A 15233-nucleotide genomic window follows, 5' to 3' on the forward strand; every position below is an offset into this window, starting at 1 on the left:
TTATAAGATTCAAAGTTCAAATAAACAAACATGAACATGAACTGAAGTGTAACATGTGTGAACCTTATGTTTCATTACCAAAAATACCGGTATTTTAAAGGTGAATAACGGTACTAATGCCTCTAAAATTAAGATGTTATACCGGTTTTTTGATATACCGGTATTGCATTTGCTAATATTTAATAAAGTTGCTGGTAATTTAAGGTAAATATCCGTATTAATACCCTAAAAATTTAAACGTTATACCGGTTTGATGGTATACCGATATTGCATTCCGTTATACCGGTTATTCGGTTAATATCGGTAACAATACCCCAAAAATTTAGGCGTTACACCGGTTTTCAGTATACCTATATTCATTCTCTAATATTCAACAAAGTTGAAGTTGAATAATAATTCCTCAATTGTCACTATTAATGCACAAAGAATTTAGACGCTATACCGGTTTTTCAGTATACCGATATTGCATTCGCTAATATTCAACAAAATTGCATATATTTATTATCATTTTAATTATTAGATTTTATACAAATAATACAGGGATTTTTAAATATCGGTATTAATACGCAAAAAATTATACGCTATACCGGGTATTTGATAAATATCGGTATTGACAATACAACATATTTACACGTTAAACCGATTTTTTCGTATGCCGATATCATTTTGATTATTAGAGTTTATACAAAAAATACCAGCATTTTTATGGTTAATATCGGTATTAATACTTTAAAAATTTTGACGTTATACTAATTATTGGGTGGATATAGGTATTGGTACCTTGAAAATTTAAACGGTTTACCGGTTTTTTTGGTACACCGATATTGCATTCGCTAATATTTAATAAAGTTGCATACGTATGTACATAATCATATTAATTATTAGAGTTTATTAAAAAAATACCGGTAATTTTAAGAAAAATACCGGTATTTTTAACACTAAGCTCTAAATATTTATATTTATACGTTATACTGGTTATTGGATAAATATTGGTATAAATACCCTGAAAATTTGAACGTTAAACCGGTTTTTTGGTACACAGACATTGCATGGATATTGCATTCAATGAAGTTGCATATGTAGATGAATATTTGAATTATTAGAGTTTATATGAATATTTTTTAAAATTAAAATACGCTAGGCGCGTATGGTATCGTGCCTTGAGGCAAATTGCTGGAACTTTTCGTACCAAATTAAAATTTTGAAAATTTGATGTATTTACGATATTCAAAAGAATTTTTCTTGGAATTTAAAAAAAAAATCAAAATTTATTTTTTCCCCAAAAATAATCGAGCAGAAAATTATTCAAATCATTCAAATCGGATGCTTATTTTTCTCAAAAACTGCCATTTTTGTACATTTAGCTCCGTATCTCTGAAACGGCTAAACTTGCCTTTGCCAAAAACAAATCAACAATTCTCCACATCATGACGAATTGAATGTTTGTTGGATCATTTAAATCGAATGCTCTGTTCGCTCAAAAATTCGTAATCTATTTTCTGCACTCTTTGCTCCGTAACTCCAAAATGGCTGGACCGATATTTGTCAAAAACTAATTAGCACATCTCCCTATTCATACATATATACACACATCCATTTTCTCTAAAGTAAAGTAAAATGTTCAGAAAACTTTAAAACGTGAAGATATGCAAAAAATTTCAATTTTGCATTTAAGACGATTAGAATAACTACGAAAAATTAAAAGTATTATTACAAGTATGATTTAGGGTAATAAATTACTTTACAATTCTACTGGTGCATTATTATTCAATAACTTGAGTTTCCATTAGAATTTGAATAACTCATTGAAATCACTAATTGGCGTTTACCGATAGTATTGAACTGTTATCTACAAAATCCTTAATAATCTTTTACCTTATATGAATATAGATATAGTTAAGTATTAGATTTTACTCTCTACGCATCCATAAAGCAAATCCTGGCAGCAGAACTCGTTAATACATAGATGGTTGTTCACGGAGCGTAAGAAGCAAATTAATTAATAATAGCTAAATCTGTAATACAGACTCCATGGGCCCGATGTCGGGTTTATAGCATGCTTAAATCTTAAAATAGAGCATATATTTCACGATCGGATTAGGATTAAATTTTAAACATTAAAGAGTCTGTCAAGAGATCAATAGAACTAATAAGCTTGGATAACGATGCAGAAAAATATAAACAAGATATTGCAAATGACGCGGTATAGCATAGAGGAAATTATGACTTTGAGATATTTTCCAGTTAAAATCTTCCTCTAATGGTGCTCTTGAGAAAACTTGTAAACAAGCTAAGAATTTATAATATTTGCGCACGTGCTTGTACTTGCTAAAGTAAAAACATATTTTTGATCTAAGGGTTTTTATAATATTTACGTTAACTCTGTGTATATTTCATATAACACGATAACTTGAGCATAATAATGTAATATCTCTTATAATATTTTTCAGAAAATATATAACTACGTACTTAAATTTACAAAATAAACAATACTTGAGCTTGATTTTCAAAATCATCTTAAATTCAAGATCCTTGAGAAGATAAATACACTAAGTCAGTAAGAAGATTGATAAACAACTATAATAATACATGTAGTTCAAGTATGTTGTTTATTGTATCATATTATAATAATTATTTTCTACAAGTTAAAGATTTAAATTATTTTACTAATTATCTCTGCAAATACACAATGAGAGCAATCAAAAACTTCCAAGTTATACGCAAACTCCTTAATTATCATTAAATATGTATAATTTTATTCTTGTTTATTTTTTTAGGTATTTTATGAGATTCTAAGACTTATTATTTTTATAATTATCTTATAAATATATAATATATTTTGCCTAAAATCAATTTTAAATTTAAATCATCAGAAAGCTCGTTTGTATTACGAACTTGTCATTAAATTATTTTATATATAATTACACAATTTATCTATAATATAATATATTAAAATTGATAGTTTTGTTATAAAAATGTTAAAATGTAATTTATTTTCACCAAAACGCGTATAATACATAAAAGTTTATGTATTGGTAATTTACAAACGTCTTCATAAAATATAATAAACGAATTAAATAAACAGAAATATTATCAACAAAGCTCTATTTAAATTTATTGGAATTTTTACAATTGGAAACTTGATTGATTGAATAATTATTGTTTCAAATATATAAAGAATGTTGTAGCAAATTTAAATTAATAAAAAAATCGTTTGATCAGTATATTTTTAGTATATATCTTAAATTGTTTCATAAATAAATTTCGTACTACAATTTTAAATAATTTTATTTTTTTATTTTTTTTATCAACATCAGAATTTTTCCTGGTTTAAAAATATCCTGGGGTGTATAAAAACACGGTTGTATTTTGCGTTTATTTACAAGAATTTAAGCCTCAAAACATGTTTAATATGCGAGATTATTTCAAAACAAGGCGTTCCATGAATTAACACGAACATCCTTGAGACGGCCATGTTCATCAAGGATAAAGGACAAAATATTTCATAAATTTATTTAAAAGGTTTTTTAAAAAATGTTTAATAATAATTAAAATAGGTAAAAAATTAATTATGAATATTAGTTGTGACAAAATAGTTAAATTTGAATTTTAAACATTATTTTATTTTGAAATTGGGTATGGCATTATTAGTGTTCAGGAAGGACTACAGAAATAAGAAAAGTTTTAACTTGATAACATAATAACTTTTTTTCACACAAAAAGTAAGCATTTAGCAGAGTGTTCAACAAATGCAAAATAAAATTTTCAATTTCCACTGCTATGTTAAACTATCATCTTGAAATGTATATAATTTTAATATAAAGTCAAAATAAAGGCAGCGCATTGTCGTCGACTTTGCTCCGTTTATTTTACTACAAGTTTTATTAAATTTGTGAAATTTATATTTGCAATATTTGTTTCTCTTTTTAGCATACATACATATACCTACTATTTTGTGCTATAAGAATTTTTTTGCACGGCTTTATATAGATACAAAATAGTTTACACATTACGCTATTCAATTTTGACAAATTTTTATTATACTTTTTATTGGTTTAACTTATTTTTTCATCATTATCTGTACGTTATTTTGTTTTGAAATAATTGATTATACATTCATGCCTGCTTTGGAAATAAAAATAAGAAACCTAGAATTTGTGCTTTTTATAAAATTAATATTAATATATATATATATATATATATATATATATATATATGTGTGTGTGTGGGAGTAGTAATGTATATGAAAGTATAAACTCCACTTGTATAAAAATATATAAAATTTATGGATTATAAAAATTAATGATATGAAATTATAACAAATCCAATTGTTTTCTCCACAATCACCAGCCTGCATTATCCACCCCCCCACACACACATATATATATATATATATATATACCTATTTATATATTTATTATATTCTAGTGAACCCCCCATTATTATTCTATGCAAAGTGGCTAGAATTAAAATATAAAGCGTATTAAATTTTCATATCTTGTAATCTTAAGAACAAAATGTAAACATAATCCAATCATCGAGAGTAAGAAATGCTAAATAGAAATGAATATATTTCACACAAAGATTTTAAAGATGTTTATAACAAATATATAGAAAGATATTTATAACAAAAATATATAAATATATTTATAACAACTATATCTTTGAAGATCTATTTCGTTCAATCATTTATTAATAATTTAATCATTTTAGTCGCTTGAATTTCAATGTTAATAATGTTATTGAATTTTTCAATATAATATAATACATTTTTCAATATCAGTAATCTATCTTCAATAATATTTTTAATTTTGAATTAATCAGAAACATGATTTTCAAAATGATAAGATGATTCTTTAATTTAACATTATTATGAAAATTTTTTGCACTTATGAATATATTGTAAATCCAGAAATTTTAGAACAATAACTAACTCAAATTATATAAATTAAGTAAAAAAATGAAGTATGGAACCAAATTAGGTGCGTCACATGAAATTTTAAATTTAAGTGAACTGATTTTTTTCTTGAAAATTTAGTTTCAATTTTTGTTTTCTCAAAACTTTTATTTTCTAATTTCTACACTCATATTATAACAATACTTTATTATTTTTTTACTACATTTTGAATATAAGTTAAAATAAAATTTATTGTAACTAAAATTTTGAATTGAAGCTAAAATATAAAAGATTAATAACATTTATTTAAAAAAAAACATTCTAATTTTAAAATATTATTTGAAATACGCTTGTTATACTATTATCATATTTTTTTATATTTCTAGAAATAGACAGAGTATAAGATTCATTCGTGTAAAAAATAAAATAAATATCTAATTATGTGTCTTTTAATGTCGCAGCCTCCCAGACTAATCGGACTCGAAAGTCCGATGTTCTCGAAATATTCGAATAAATAACCTAGCTCTGTGAATTCATTGCAGTTTAAACGGTGCGGCATGTAAAATAAGTCAAGACATTTTATTTATTGCGCTATTTATGAGATTATAATAGCTATTTACGAACATTTGTTTTTCGTGCAACAGACAGATAGAACACATGAAAAAAGATATATTATAGTACTTCACATTCGGAGATTTAGCTAGATTTAAATTTGGTTGATAGTACGATATATAAAAATATGTTTACATAGCTTTGGATGATAAATTATTAGCCCACCATATAAATATAAATAGTGAAAATTTTTCCGAGCAGAATAAATATTCCTTTTAATTGATCATATGGTCTTTTAATAAGTATTTCTACTTTTTAAATCTAATTTCCTAGATGCTTTTTAGTCGACTATATGGTGTTTTGTAATAACTTTTTATAATTACAAAAACATTTATTAATAGATACTAAACCACTTACAAGGTGTAAAATAAAATTTTGTGTAACAAGTTTTATTAAATAATTGCATTGTAGAGTATTTTGGTAAGGTGTTTGAAATCATATTTATATGCAATTAAACGATAAGGAATTTAAACGAGTTTGTTACAATCAAGAAATTTGACCCAATTTGACGTAGTAGCAATAATGGACACAGAAGATCTAACCCACTTAAAATTGTATAAAAAATTTAAAATTTGTTTTTTTATCATTAAATATTTTTAATCCTAATCAACTTTTGAAAACAAAATTTATGAATTGCTATCTCAAATCCAAACATATAACTTATTTTTAACGCAAGGCGTAGATAAAATTTAAAAGCTTGAAAATGAATAAAAAGCAAAAATTTTAAATTAATATGATTCACAAAGTGCTTTTTCCCATTGCAACAGTGAAATATGCATTTATTTTAATGAATTGTTATTTGCACATTTGCATGCAGTATACGAATATGAATAGTATGCATTTTTAGATTTATTCATGATAAATAGTCATAAAGATACATCTAGAGCATAGGCATAAGAGATTAGCATTGGGATTTAACATATTTGCAAATAAAATAAATTTTATTTAAATCCAGGCAATTTGCCTATGGCCTTAATTAATAATATTTTTTAATTCATATTGACCTACCTGTATACCTGTCTCAACATTTACAACTGATTTTATTAACTTCCCGTAGGGTAAGTTATAGTAATTGAAAAAAATCGAAAAGAATATTTTTATATATCTTTACGCTTCAGAGGTTTTTAACATTTTGGCATACCTCAGAAAAAATGGATATATGTGTGTGTGTAGGGATACAAATTTTCGTCGACGATTTCGGGAACACCAATTTGAATAATTCAAAAAACATTCGATCCGTATTGATAAAAGGACGTGCTGAAGGTACGGGGCAAAAAATGCCAAAAACGGTAACTCAGTTTTTAGGAGAGAGGATTTTAATAATTCAAAAAACATTTTGCTTGTAATGACAAGATGATGAACTGATTAAATTTTTAGGAAGGCAGGTCCAGCGGTTACAGACTCTCAATAAAAATAAGTATAAAAATTGTCATCTGGCGGTCAAAAATGTTTATTGGACATATGTCCATCAAATTATCAGATATTTTATAGAGATTCTAATAATGTGTACACATTTTGTGTAAATTTTTTTGGGTTCCGTACCAAGATTTTCAATTACGATATGGGAAGTTCCAGCAATTTGCCTTAAGGCACGATGCAAATCACCTTACTAATTTGTATGTAAATCAGTAATAAATATCATATTTGACTAACAAATATCAATTTTTACAAATTTTTGTTTTCATCACCAAAACCTGCTGCAGCTTCCTTCGCAGAAATGTGTTCTAATCTTTATACTGTTAACACAAATAAAATATTTTGAAATCATTTATATCAGATGCTCCGCTTCCTTAAAAACTGACAATTTTAGTATTTTTGCACCGTATATCCTAAACGCGTAGACCTGCCTTTTCCCAAAACTTGAAAGTTAAAAATTACAAGTATACTCTACTATTATCGAAGTTGCTTCTATATTGATCATCAAGTTCAATAGATAAGACCTTCGAGTTCTTTACCAAATGTTTCCTTGTAGTCCATTTCAGATCACTTCTAAAAATTATTATTAAATGATTTTTTTTCGATAAACGCGATCTCGTTGTTTTAGTTTGCAATAGCACTGGCAATTATAAAACAAGGAAAATACAATACAACCTCTAATATATTGTTTTTATAGCTATGACCGACATTATTTATTACTTTGCTACTTTCATTTAATAAAATATATTTCCCGCAGCTCCCAAGTCGCACGGAAGAACCCAATTAAAGCAATTAGGAGAACAATTAATTATAACATAACACATAATTATAGATCTAAGTACTGTAAAGAACGCCGATGTCGGCCAACCTTTTCCTTTTCCTCCTTAATGCTCGAGTGCCATAAATCCAGAAACTGCTTAGCTTTAGAATTTCTTATTTGTTTGTTTATTTTCTGGGTGGTTTAGGATCTCGTAATTACTTTCGGTTTGAAACGAACGAGCTGCGTTATCGAATTCACCAGGAACGTTTATTAGTCGAATGCCCAATCAACGGGCCATTAAAATTAACCGAAACCTTTGATTTCCTCAGGAAGACTGCTAAATCAAGTTACATTCCTTGGAATTAATTTGAAGGAGTTATAGTAAATTTCGGTGAAGGTTTTCGAGTTTGTAAAACATTTACCACATGCTGGTTAATTGAGTGCAATTATCGTATCAGTATATCATCCCCAAGTATATCATCCCCAATCAGGAATTAAATTATATTAATCCTTAAATATGATTTGAAGTAAAAATTTAATAGTCTATACATTTAAAAGTTCATTTCGTTATAAAGTAAAAATGTTATCAAGCAATTAAGTAATTTATGACTAAATTTTAAGAATTGTGCTAGCCTTACAATAATGTTATTTATATGATGACTCTAGTCAAAAGTGTAATTTTTTCAGAATTTTCATGAAAGTCAAGTAAAATTTTTAAAAATTATATAATGATAATTGAAATTGAAGCATATTAATATTAATTTGAACTAGGTTGATCTCGATATGGTTTTGTTCATTTCTTGCAAACACACGTAATATAAATGGTTTGTACGATAAGGTCGTTTTGTTATAAAATATGAATGATAAAATTTGAAGTAGTTACAAAATTAGTGTACTGAAAGTTTCTGCAAATTGCACTTAGCAATGCATTACTAGTTTAACAACATTGTTTATAAAGTATATTATAACTAATTTTTATTTTTAATATTGCAAAAATAGCTGGGATTTTCAAATTAACTTATACTTTTATAAAAACAAATACTTTAAATAGGTTGCAGTAAAATTAGGCATAACAAAAAAAGTAATAGTACTATGTTTCTCTATATTAATAATCTTGAATTAATAACTTTCTGGATTTGAATCCTAAATAAGTTTTCTTTTGTATAATTTAAAATAGATAGTATCATTTTAGTGCATTTCAGAATTTAATTGGCATAGGTAGGGTACTTTTTAACGAGAAAATTTATTATAATTCAAATGTGAGCATCAAAATACAGAGAAAAAGTAATATTTTATTATAAAAATGTAACTTGATAAATCAAACCATGTAAAATATTTCTAAAAATCTTCTAGAATAGTACAACTATCACTAAATTACTGTACAACCAATAGAAGTTTTTGTGGTAGGAGAATAAAAACTTTGGACTTTTTGTGTTTTTGAATTACGCATTTTAGGAAATTATCAGCTAAAAATTAGTCAATAAAATAAATAAAAAATCGTAAGGATGGCAAACTCTTACCACAGGAGTATTAAAAATAGAGTCCGGTTCATGCTAAAAGTGATTATAAAATTTTATATATATAATATATATATATATATATATATATATATATGTATATATATATAATCTGATATATAAGAATCCAAATATAATAAAAAACAAAAAAGTTTTTTTAAAAAACCATTTCTTGATTTATTTACTGTCGACGTTTCGAAACTAGGTACTTTACATCTTCAGAACATCTGCCAAGAAAAATGACCTTGATAAGTTTTAAACAAACAACATATTTAAGAAAAGTAGAAAATGATAGATTTTTTGAATAAAATGAATAAAATCGTGGAAAAAAATAACATTACAGAAATATGACACTATCAAATCACTTTCAAAATGAAAGTAATAAAAATAAATGAGTGGATTATATAACAAAATATTAGAAATGTTAGAAAATTAGAATGTTTTTGAAAAAGGATTAAGAGAAAACAGAATTGATTGATTATACACTAACACTTTTTTACTAAAAACAATTTTATCAAAAAAATGTGATTTTACAAATTTCTTCTCAGACGAAGAAATAAATTTTGTAATTAAAATATTTTTAAGTTAATTCTTTTTGAGTTTGTTATGTGACTCACATGAGTTAAGTTATAATTCAAAATCCATTTTTTTTTTTAAATATTTCTAGTTAAAAGAACGCAGGTGTTGAGCAAGAACTAGATATCCTTTATCTGCAAATTAACTTATTTTATTTTCAATAATGATTTCTTTAGTTTAACAAATGTGGTGTGATTTAAGTACAAAATTGATTACCTCCTTATTTATTATTTATGTACTAAATTAATTATCGGATAATTAATGGAACTGAACCCAGACATTGAGAAAATGAGAATTCCTGAAATCTAATGAACAATTTAATAAATGTCATCACGCGAACCAGAAGTGTTTTAATGATGATTAGAACGCGAGTTCTAACGTTTTTAATTTTGTATGATGTTATGATAATAAAATATCAAAACAAACTCAGCTTTGAAGGAAACTCGGTCATTGCCAATAACATCGAAAACTTTAGATAAACATGTTTTACTTCTTACGATGTAAATGTGATATACGATTTACCATATACATATAAATCATCATCAAAATCTTGTATTTTTATTGCTATCTATAAAATTTGGAATTCAGATCTTTTCATGTAAGACATATAAGATAGGGATGTCTGGACTTTGTTGCAAATTGAATATATTACATTTAAAACTTATAACAGAACTATATCAGTAAAGAATATTGATTTGTTTTAGTTTGGTGTTAAAAGTGATCCATTGTTAAGACTGCAGTCGCCAAGATAATGATTACTATTGGAAAAGTTTTGTAAGATCAATGGGTGAAAAAATCATGTAGGAAAGACAACGACTTACATTGTTTACTTGAATGCACTGAACAAATTTAAGAAATTTTATTATCAATTAATTATTAATTTAATAATTTTGGAATTTGTTATATTGGTCTTCATCTTCCTTGATTTATGAGAGTCCTACTTATGCGAGTTTTCTGGCGTGACCTAACCTAATAATTATCCTTTTATATCATTAATTACTACACTTAAAACTGAATCATTATCTTCATTAACACTTAATTTTATTGAAATCTTTCAGAGCACGAATAGCTTGTTCATTGGATGATTTCGGATTAAGTAGAGGTGATCAAGGTGAAAATAGATTCAAGGAAGCAGCTCTAGGTCCTGCTCTTCTTCTACCGCTCAGGTAAGATTATTTAACGAATAGAATTATTTAACGAATAGAATTATTCAATCGAATAGAATTATTAAACTGAATTATATAATTTCAACTGCCAAACATTTAAGGTTGACTATATCTTATATTATTTTAATTTCTGGCATGTCTCAGCTGCTTTTCAGCAATAATAATGTAGACATTACATTTTTCTTGTATATTATATTATAATATCATCTAGGCTTTTAATTTCAGCTAAATTCAAATTTCAAGTGAATTAACATTTCTAGCAGATGACAGTTCAAATGCTTAACTAACTTTAAAAAAAAATCAGAATACGAAAAACGGTTTAGGAGAAGTATCAAATCATACACCCGTACAGAAGAATTTTATATATATAAGATTAGGGTGGTCCTTAATATGAATATTTTCAAATTTCATTGTTCCCAAAGGTTCAAATGCTTCCAAATTGATAAAAAAATACTCTGAAAGTTTTAGCTCGATATTAACTCTAAGGTAGTTTGTACTCCAATCACAGTTTCTTGGTTCTTCTTCCTAAGCAAATACTTGCTTTATAAAAAATATCAAAATTTTGTTGTGATTTTTTATTAATGATCAAGATAAGCAAATACAATGTTATTCCTAAAATTTTGATTCACTTGTCGCTAAGTTATAAAATTCTAAAAGACAAATTTATTTTTACCGATGTTATTTCCATAAGAAACTTTGGTTGGAGTTCTGACTATCATAAAATTAATAATAATATATTATCATATTTGATAGGATGTTTTTTATCATTTTGGATGCAATTGTGGAAGTAGAAAAATTCTAAAATATCCATATTTAAGACCGTCCTGAATTACATATAAATATTGAATTGGGTTTGTGTAGCTTGGATGTTGATTGAGTAAACCACAATTTTTATATATGCGGAGAGATTTAAAAAAAACGCAAATACTGCAAAATTAGTCTTTTAAGAAATGTATTCTTATTTATGTTGGTTTAAATTTTATCTCTCAAATATTCAATTCCAATTAAATGTGCGTCAGTAAAACGTGGAAGGGATCATAATGTTCCCTGGTTCATGGTTCATTTGATTAATTTAAATTGGCAAGCAGATAAAAGTATTGCCATTTTGGTTAAAAAATTGTACTATACAGATCTATTGAAATTGGAATACAAAGGTAAAATATCTATTGCTTAATATCTTTAATCAATTCAATTACTGAAATGGCTTAAAATAATTAAGCAGTTACATTAAACCCTTTGCAATTGACATTTAAATAGTGTGTCATCAAAATCTAATTAAAAACTTCTATCAGAGGAAGCATGAAGGGCGTATTCTCAATCTTTTTTATCGGTAATGTAAATATTCATCAATTGAAGAACTTGCAAAGCCGTTTTGTTCGCTTAATTAAAAGTTTTACAAGCAATGTACTAAATCCAATGCACTGATGGAACTATTATAACTTACTCGTGGAACTGAAGTATGTATTTAAAGTTATCGTCGAATTCAATGTTGAGATTTTTAGTCATACAAAAACATTAATTCTGCTTTGTTTAACACTATGATAACAGTAATGGATAATTGAACCAAAACATCAAGGGATAAAGTAATTTTTTTGTGGGAATTATTTCTATCGTTATGGTATCAAGAAAGTTTGAGAAAATGACAAAGATGTAAATAATGTGCGAGAGGCAATCAATATTTTTTGTAAAATTTTCAATTAACATATTTTTTAATTAATTTTTAGATAAAGATAAAAAAAATAAAATCGTTTTTTCAAAAATCATTTTTAGTAAAGTTGAGCGATTTACATGATGTCTATGTTTTGGTAGTAGGTAGTTGTTTTGTAGCATAATAGCAAATGTGAATAAAAGTAATGATACAAATCTAAATGTGTAAAATGAGATAAACTTATTAATTAAACGTATCACACCTTTGGATAAAGATGCTACTAAACAAAAAATAAAATCTCTAAGAATCTCTTAAAGTAATATGCAAAAATAATTTTTTTTTTTTCATATTTTATTTTTACTGAGTGTTCATTTGTTGTGCCAAAGTTTCATTGTAATTTCTACCAAGTTATGATTTTATCAACACTTTCAATTATATTTTAATTGAACTAATAATATTTAGTCAGAAAAACATGATGCAACACTTGAAAGTATCAAGACGTCTAAGAAATTTTCTCCATGTTAGCAAAATTAATTATGAGACTACAATTTAATTAAGTGCTAGCAAAAATGAAGTAACTCTGATATTTAGAATTCTTGAGTCTGGAAATTATTAAGTACACGAAGATAATTTATAGTTACTACTAAACCAATTTAGCTATCAACTGTAAGTAAATAGTTATTTGCAAAACTACGTCAAAAAATTTAAAAAAGGTACAAAGGCTACAAAGATCCAATTTGATTTTTGGCAGCCATACTGTAAAAACCAAATGAACTATATAAAATCAAATAACTCATATAAAACAACCAGAAATTTAATTATGTTCAGAACAATTCCCGACTAATACATCATTGTAAAACTATATTTTACACTATTTTTCAAAAATGTCGCCTGGTTTTTTTACCTTATAAGGGGGAGGGGGGTTAATGGGATAGCAAGAGGGCAAACAGATTCAATTCATCACACTGTAAAACTTTAGTCTGGTGCTTCATCCAAAATATTCATCAGCAGAGTTAGATTAAATATTATCTTAGTTTATCTCTTGTAAAATTGCTTTTTTTCAATTAAATTTACTTTTTCTTTCACTATTTTTCATTGATTACACTTTCGCCAGGGTAAAGGTTCAGGTGGTCCTTGTTATCCCACCCATATTGTGAATGTCTAAAATGCATTCCAATTTGCAGATCGAGGTTGAGACTGGTATTCAAATTTATAATTTTTTTTTATAGATTTTTAGGAAGGCGTCCACGTCGTGGAGAATTATCAGCAAATGCTGTCGCCACAGAACAAAAAGCAACAAAGGTCTTAGGCGTAGTCTTCTTCGCCTTCGTCTTCTTGTGGACACCATTCTTCGTCCTCAACATCGTCTTTGCGGCTTGCCCGAATTGTAACGTTCCCGAACGGGTTGCCGACGCCTGCCTATGGCTAGGATACGTCAGTTCTTGTGTAAATCCTTTGATTTACACAATTTTCAATGGAGCTTTTAGAGAAGCATTTTGGAGACTTTTGAAATGCGATTGCAGTAAAAATGAAGGCAGACGAAGACTGTATAGGGGTACTAACAGCGACAGCAGAATTTGATGACTAAAATGTATTAAACGACGTACAGAAAACAAAGTTGGTGATTATGGTTTTTAGTAGAAAATATACTATTTCTAAGGATTAATCCATAATCAACACATATGGTAAGACATGCTGCTTTATGAAACCTGGCTGTTCAGGGTTGTAGATAAATTTGTTAGACATTGTATGGTCTATTCCAAATATTTTCATCTAGAGCATTTATCTTCACACAGAACATAAATAAATATGTTGTTTTGTTAAAATGTTTGATGTCCACTACCACCATTGGAGCTTATCATTGATACACAACAGATTGCCAGAATAATGAGTAAAATTAAAATTCCATATACTGATATCAAAATCTAAATTTACAATAGCTATAACATTTGCAAATGCAAATATAAGCTTGCTATAAAATTTTATTCACTATTGGAATCAGAAATTTCCATTTTTCAAGCAATGATAGGCAATGTTTTATATGTCATTTACAATAAATCATTTAAAATTAATTTTACAGTATTAAATGGTAAATCATATACCAAACAGATGGTACCTGTTCGAAATGACAACATAACTCATAAATTTTCATAATACATAAATTCAAATGATCCGATTATATAACTAGATTATTAGTATCAATTTTGAGTAATGAACCTTTTTAATTGTTATGATATAATTGTACATTTTTAGCGAAAAGAATTAATTGACCTATTTTCATATGAAAAATGGTTATAATTATATTTCAGAAATGAGTTCTGAAATTATCTACAAAAGACTTGACGCCTAAATTTGTATATGTTTGTAAATTTAAAAAGCTATATATCAATCAAGCGTCTCTCAATCGTAGTATTAATTCGGTATAAATAAATTTATATCAATAATAAAAAATCAAATAAAGGAATAATGCATTTCGCTAATAATTTGTTTTATACTTTGCCGGTATTATATCCTAAGAATCTATTCTTCAAAATGTGTTTATTCTATTTCATGATATTATTAGAACATTATTGATGTTTATGAATAAATCGTAGACCGTAGCACCTAGTCAATTTATTTCACTGATAATTTTGTAATTAAA

General features: G+C 26.4%; 1 protein-coding gene across 1 annotated transcript; it reads left to right on the top strand.

The window, feature by feature from the left end:
* The first annotated feature begins 12559 nt into the window (after positions 1-12559).
* On the top strand, positions 12560-14193 carry LOC113370861 (5-hydroxytryptamine receptor 2B-like). The gene is made up of 2 exons (XM_026611541.1): positions 12560-12594; positions 13822-14193. Exons 1-2 carry the CDS (start codon positions 12560-12562, stop codon positions 14171-14173), a joined length of 387 nt encoding a protein of 128 aa, XP_026467326.1. The 3' UTR covers positions 14174-14193.
* Positions 14194-15233: the final 1040 nt, after the last annotated feature.

Source organism: Ctenocephalides felis, unplaced genomic scaffold (assembly GCF_003426905.1).
Source record: "Ctenocephalides felis isolate EL2017-DRISC unplaced genomic scaffold, ASM342690v1 CF-g0.4_SCAFFOLD_01492, whole genome shotgun sequence".
In the NCBI taxonomy this organism is placed as follows: Eukaryota; Metazoa; Arthropoda; class Insecta; order Siphonaptera; family Pulicidae; genus Ctenocephalides; species Ctenocephalides felis.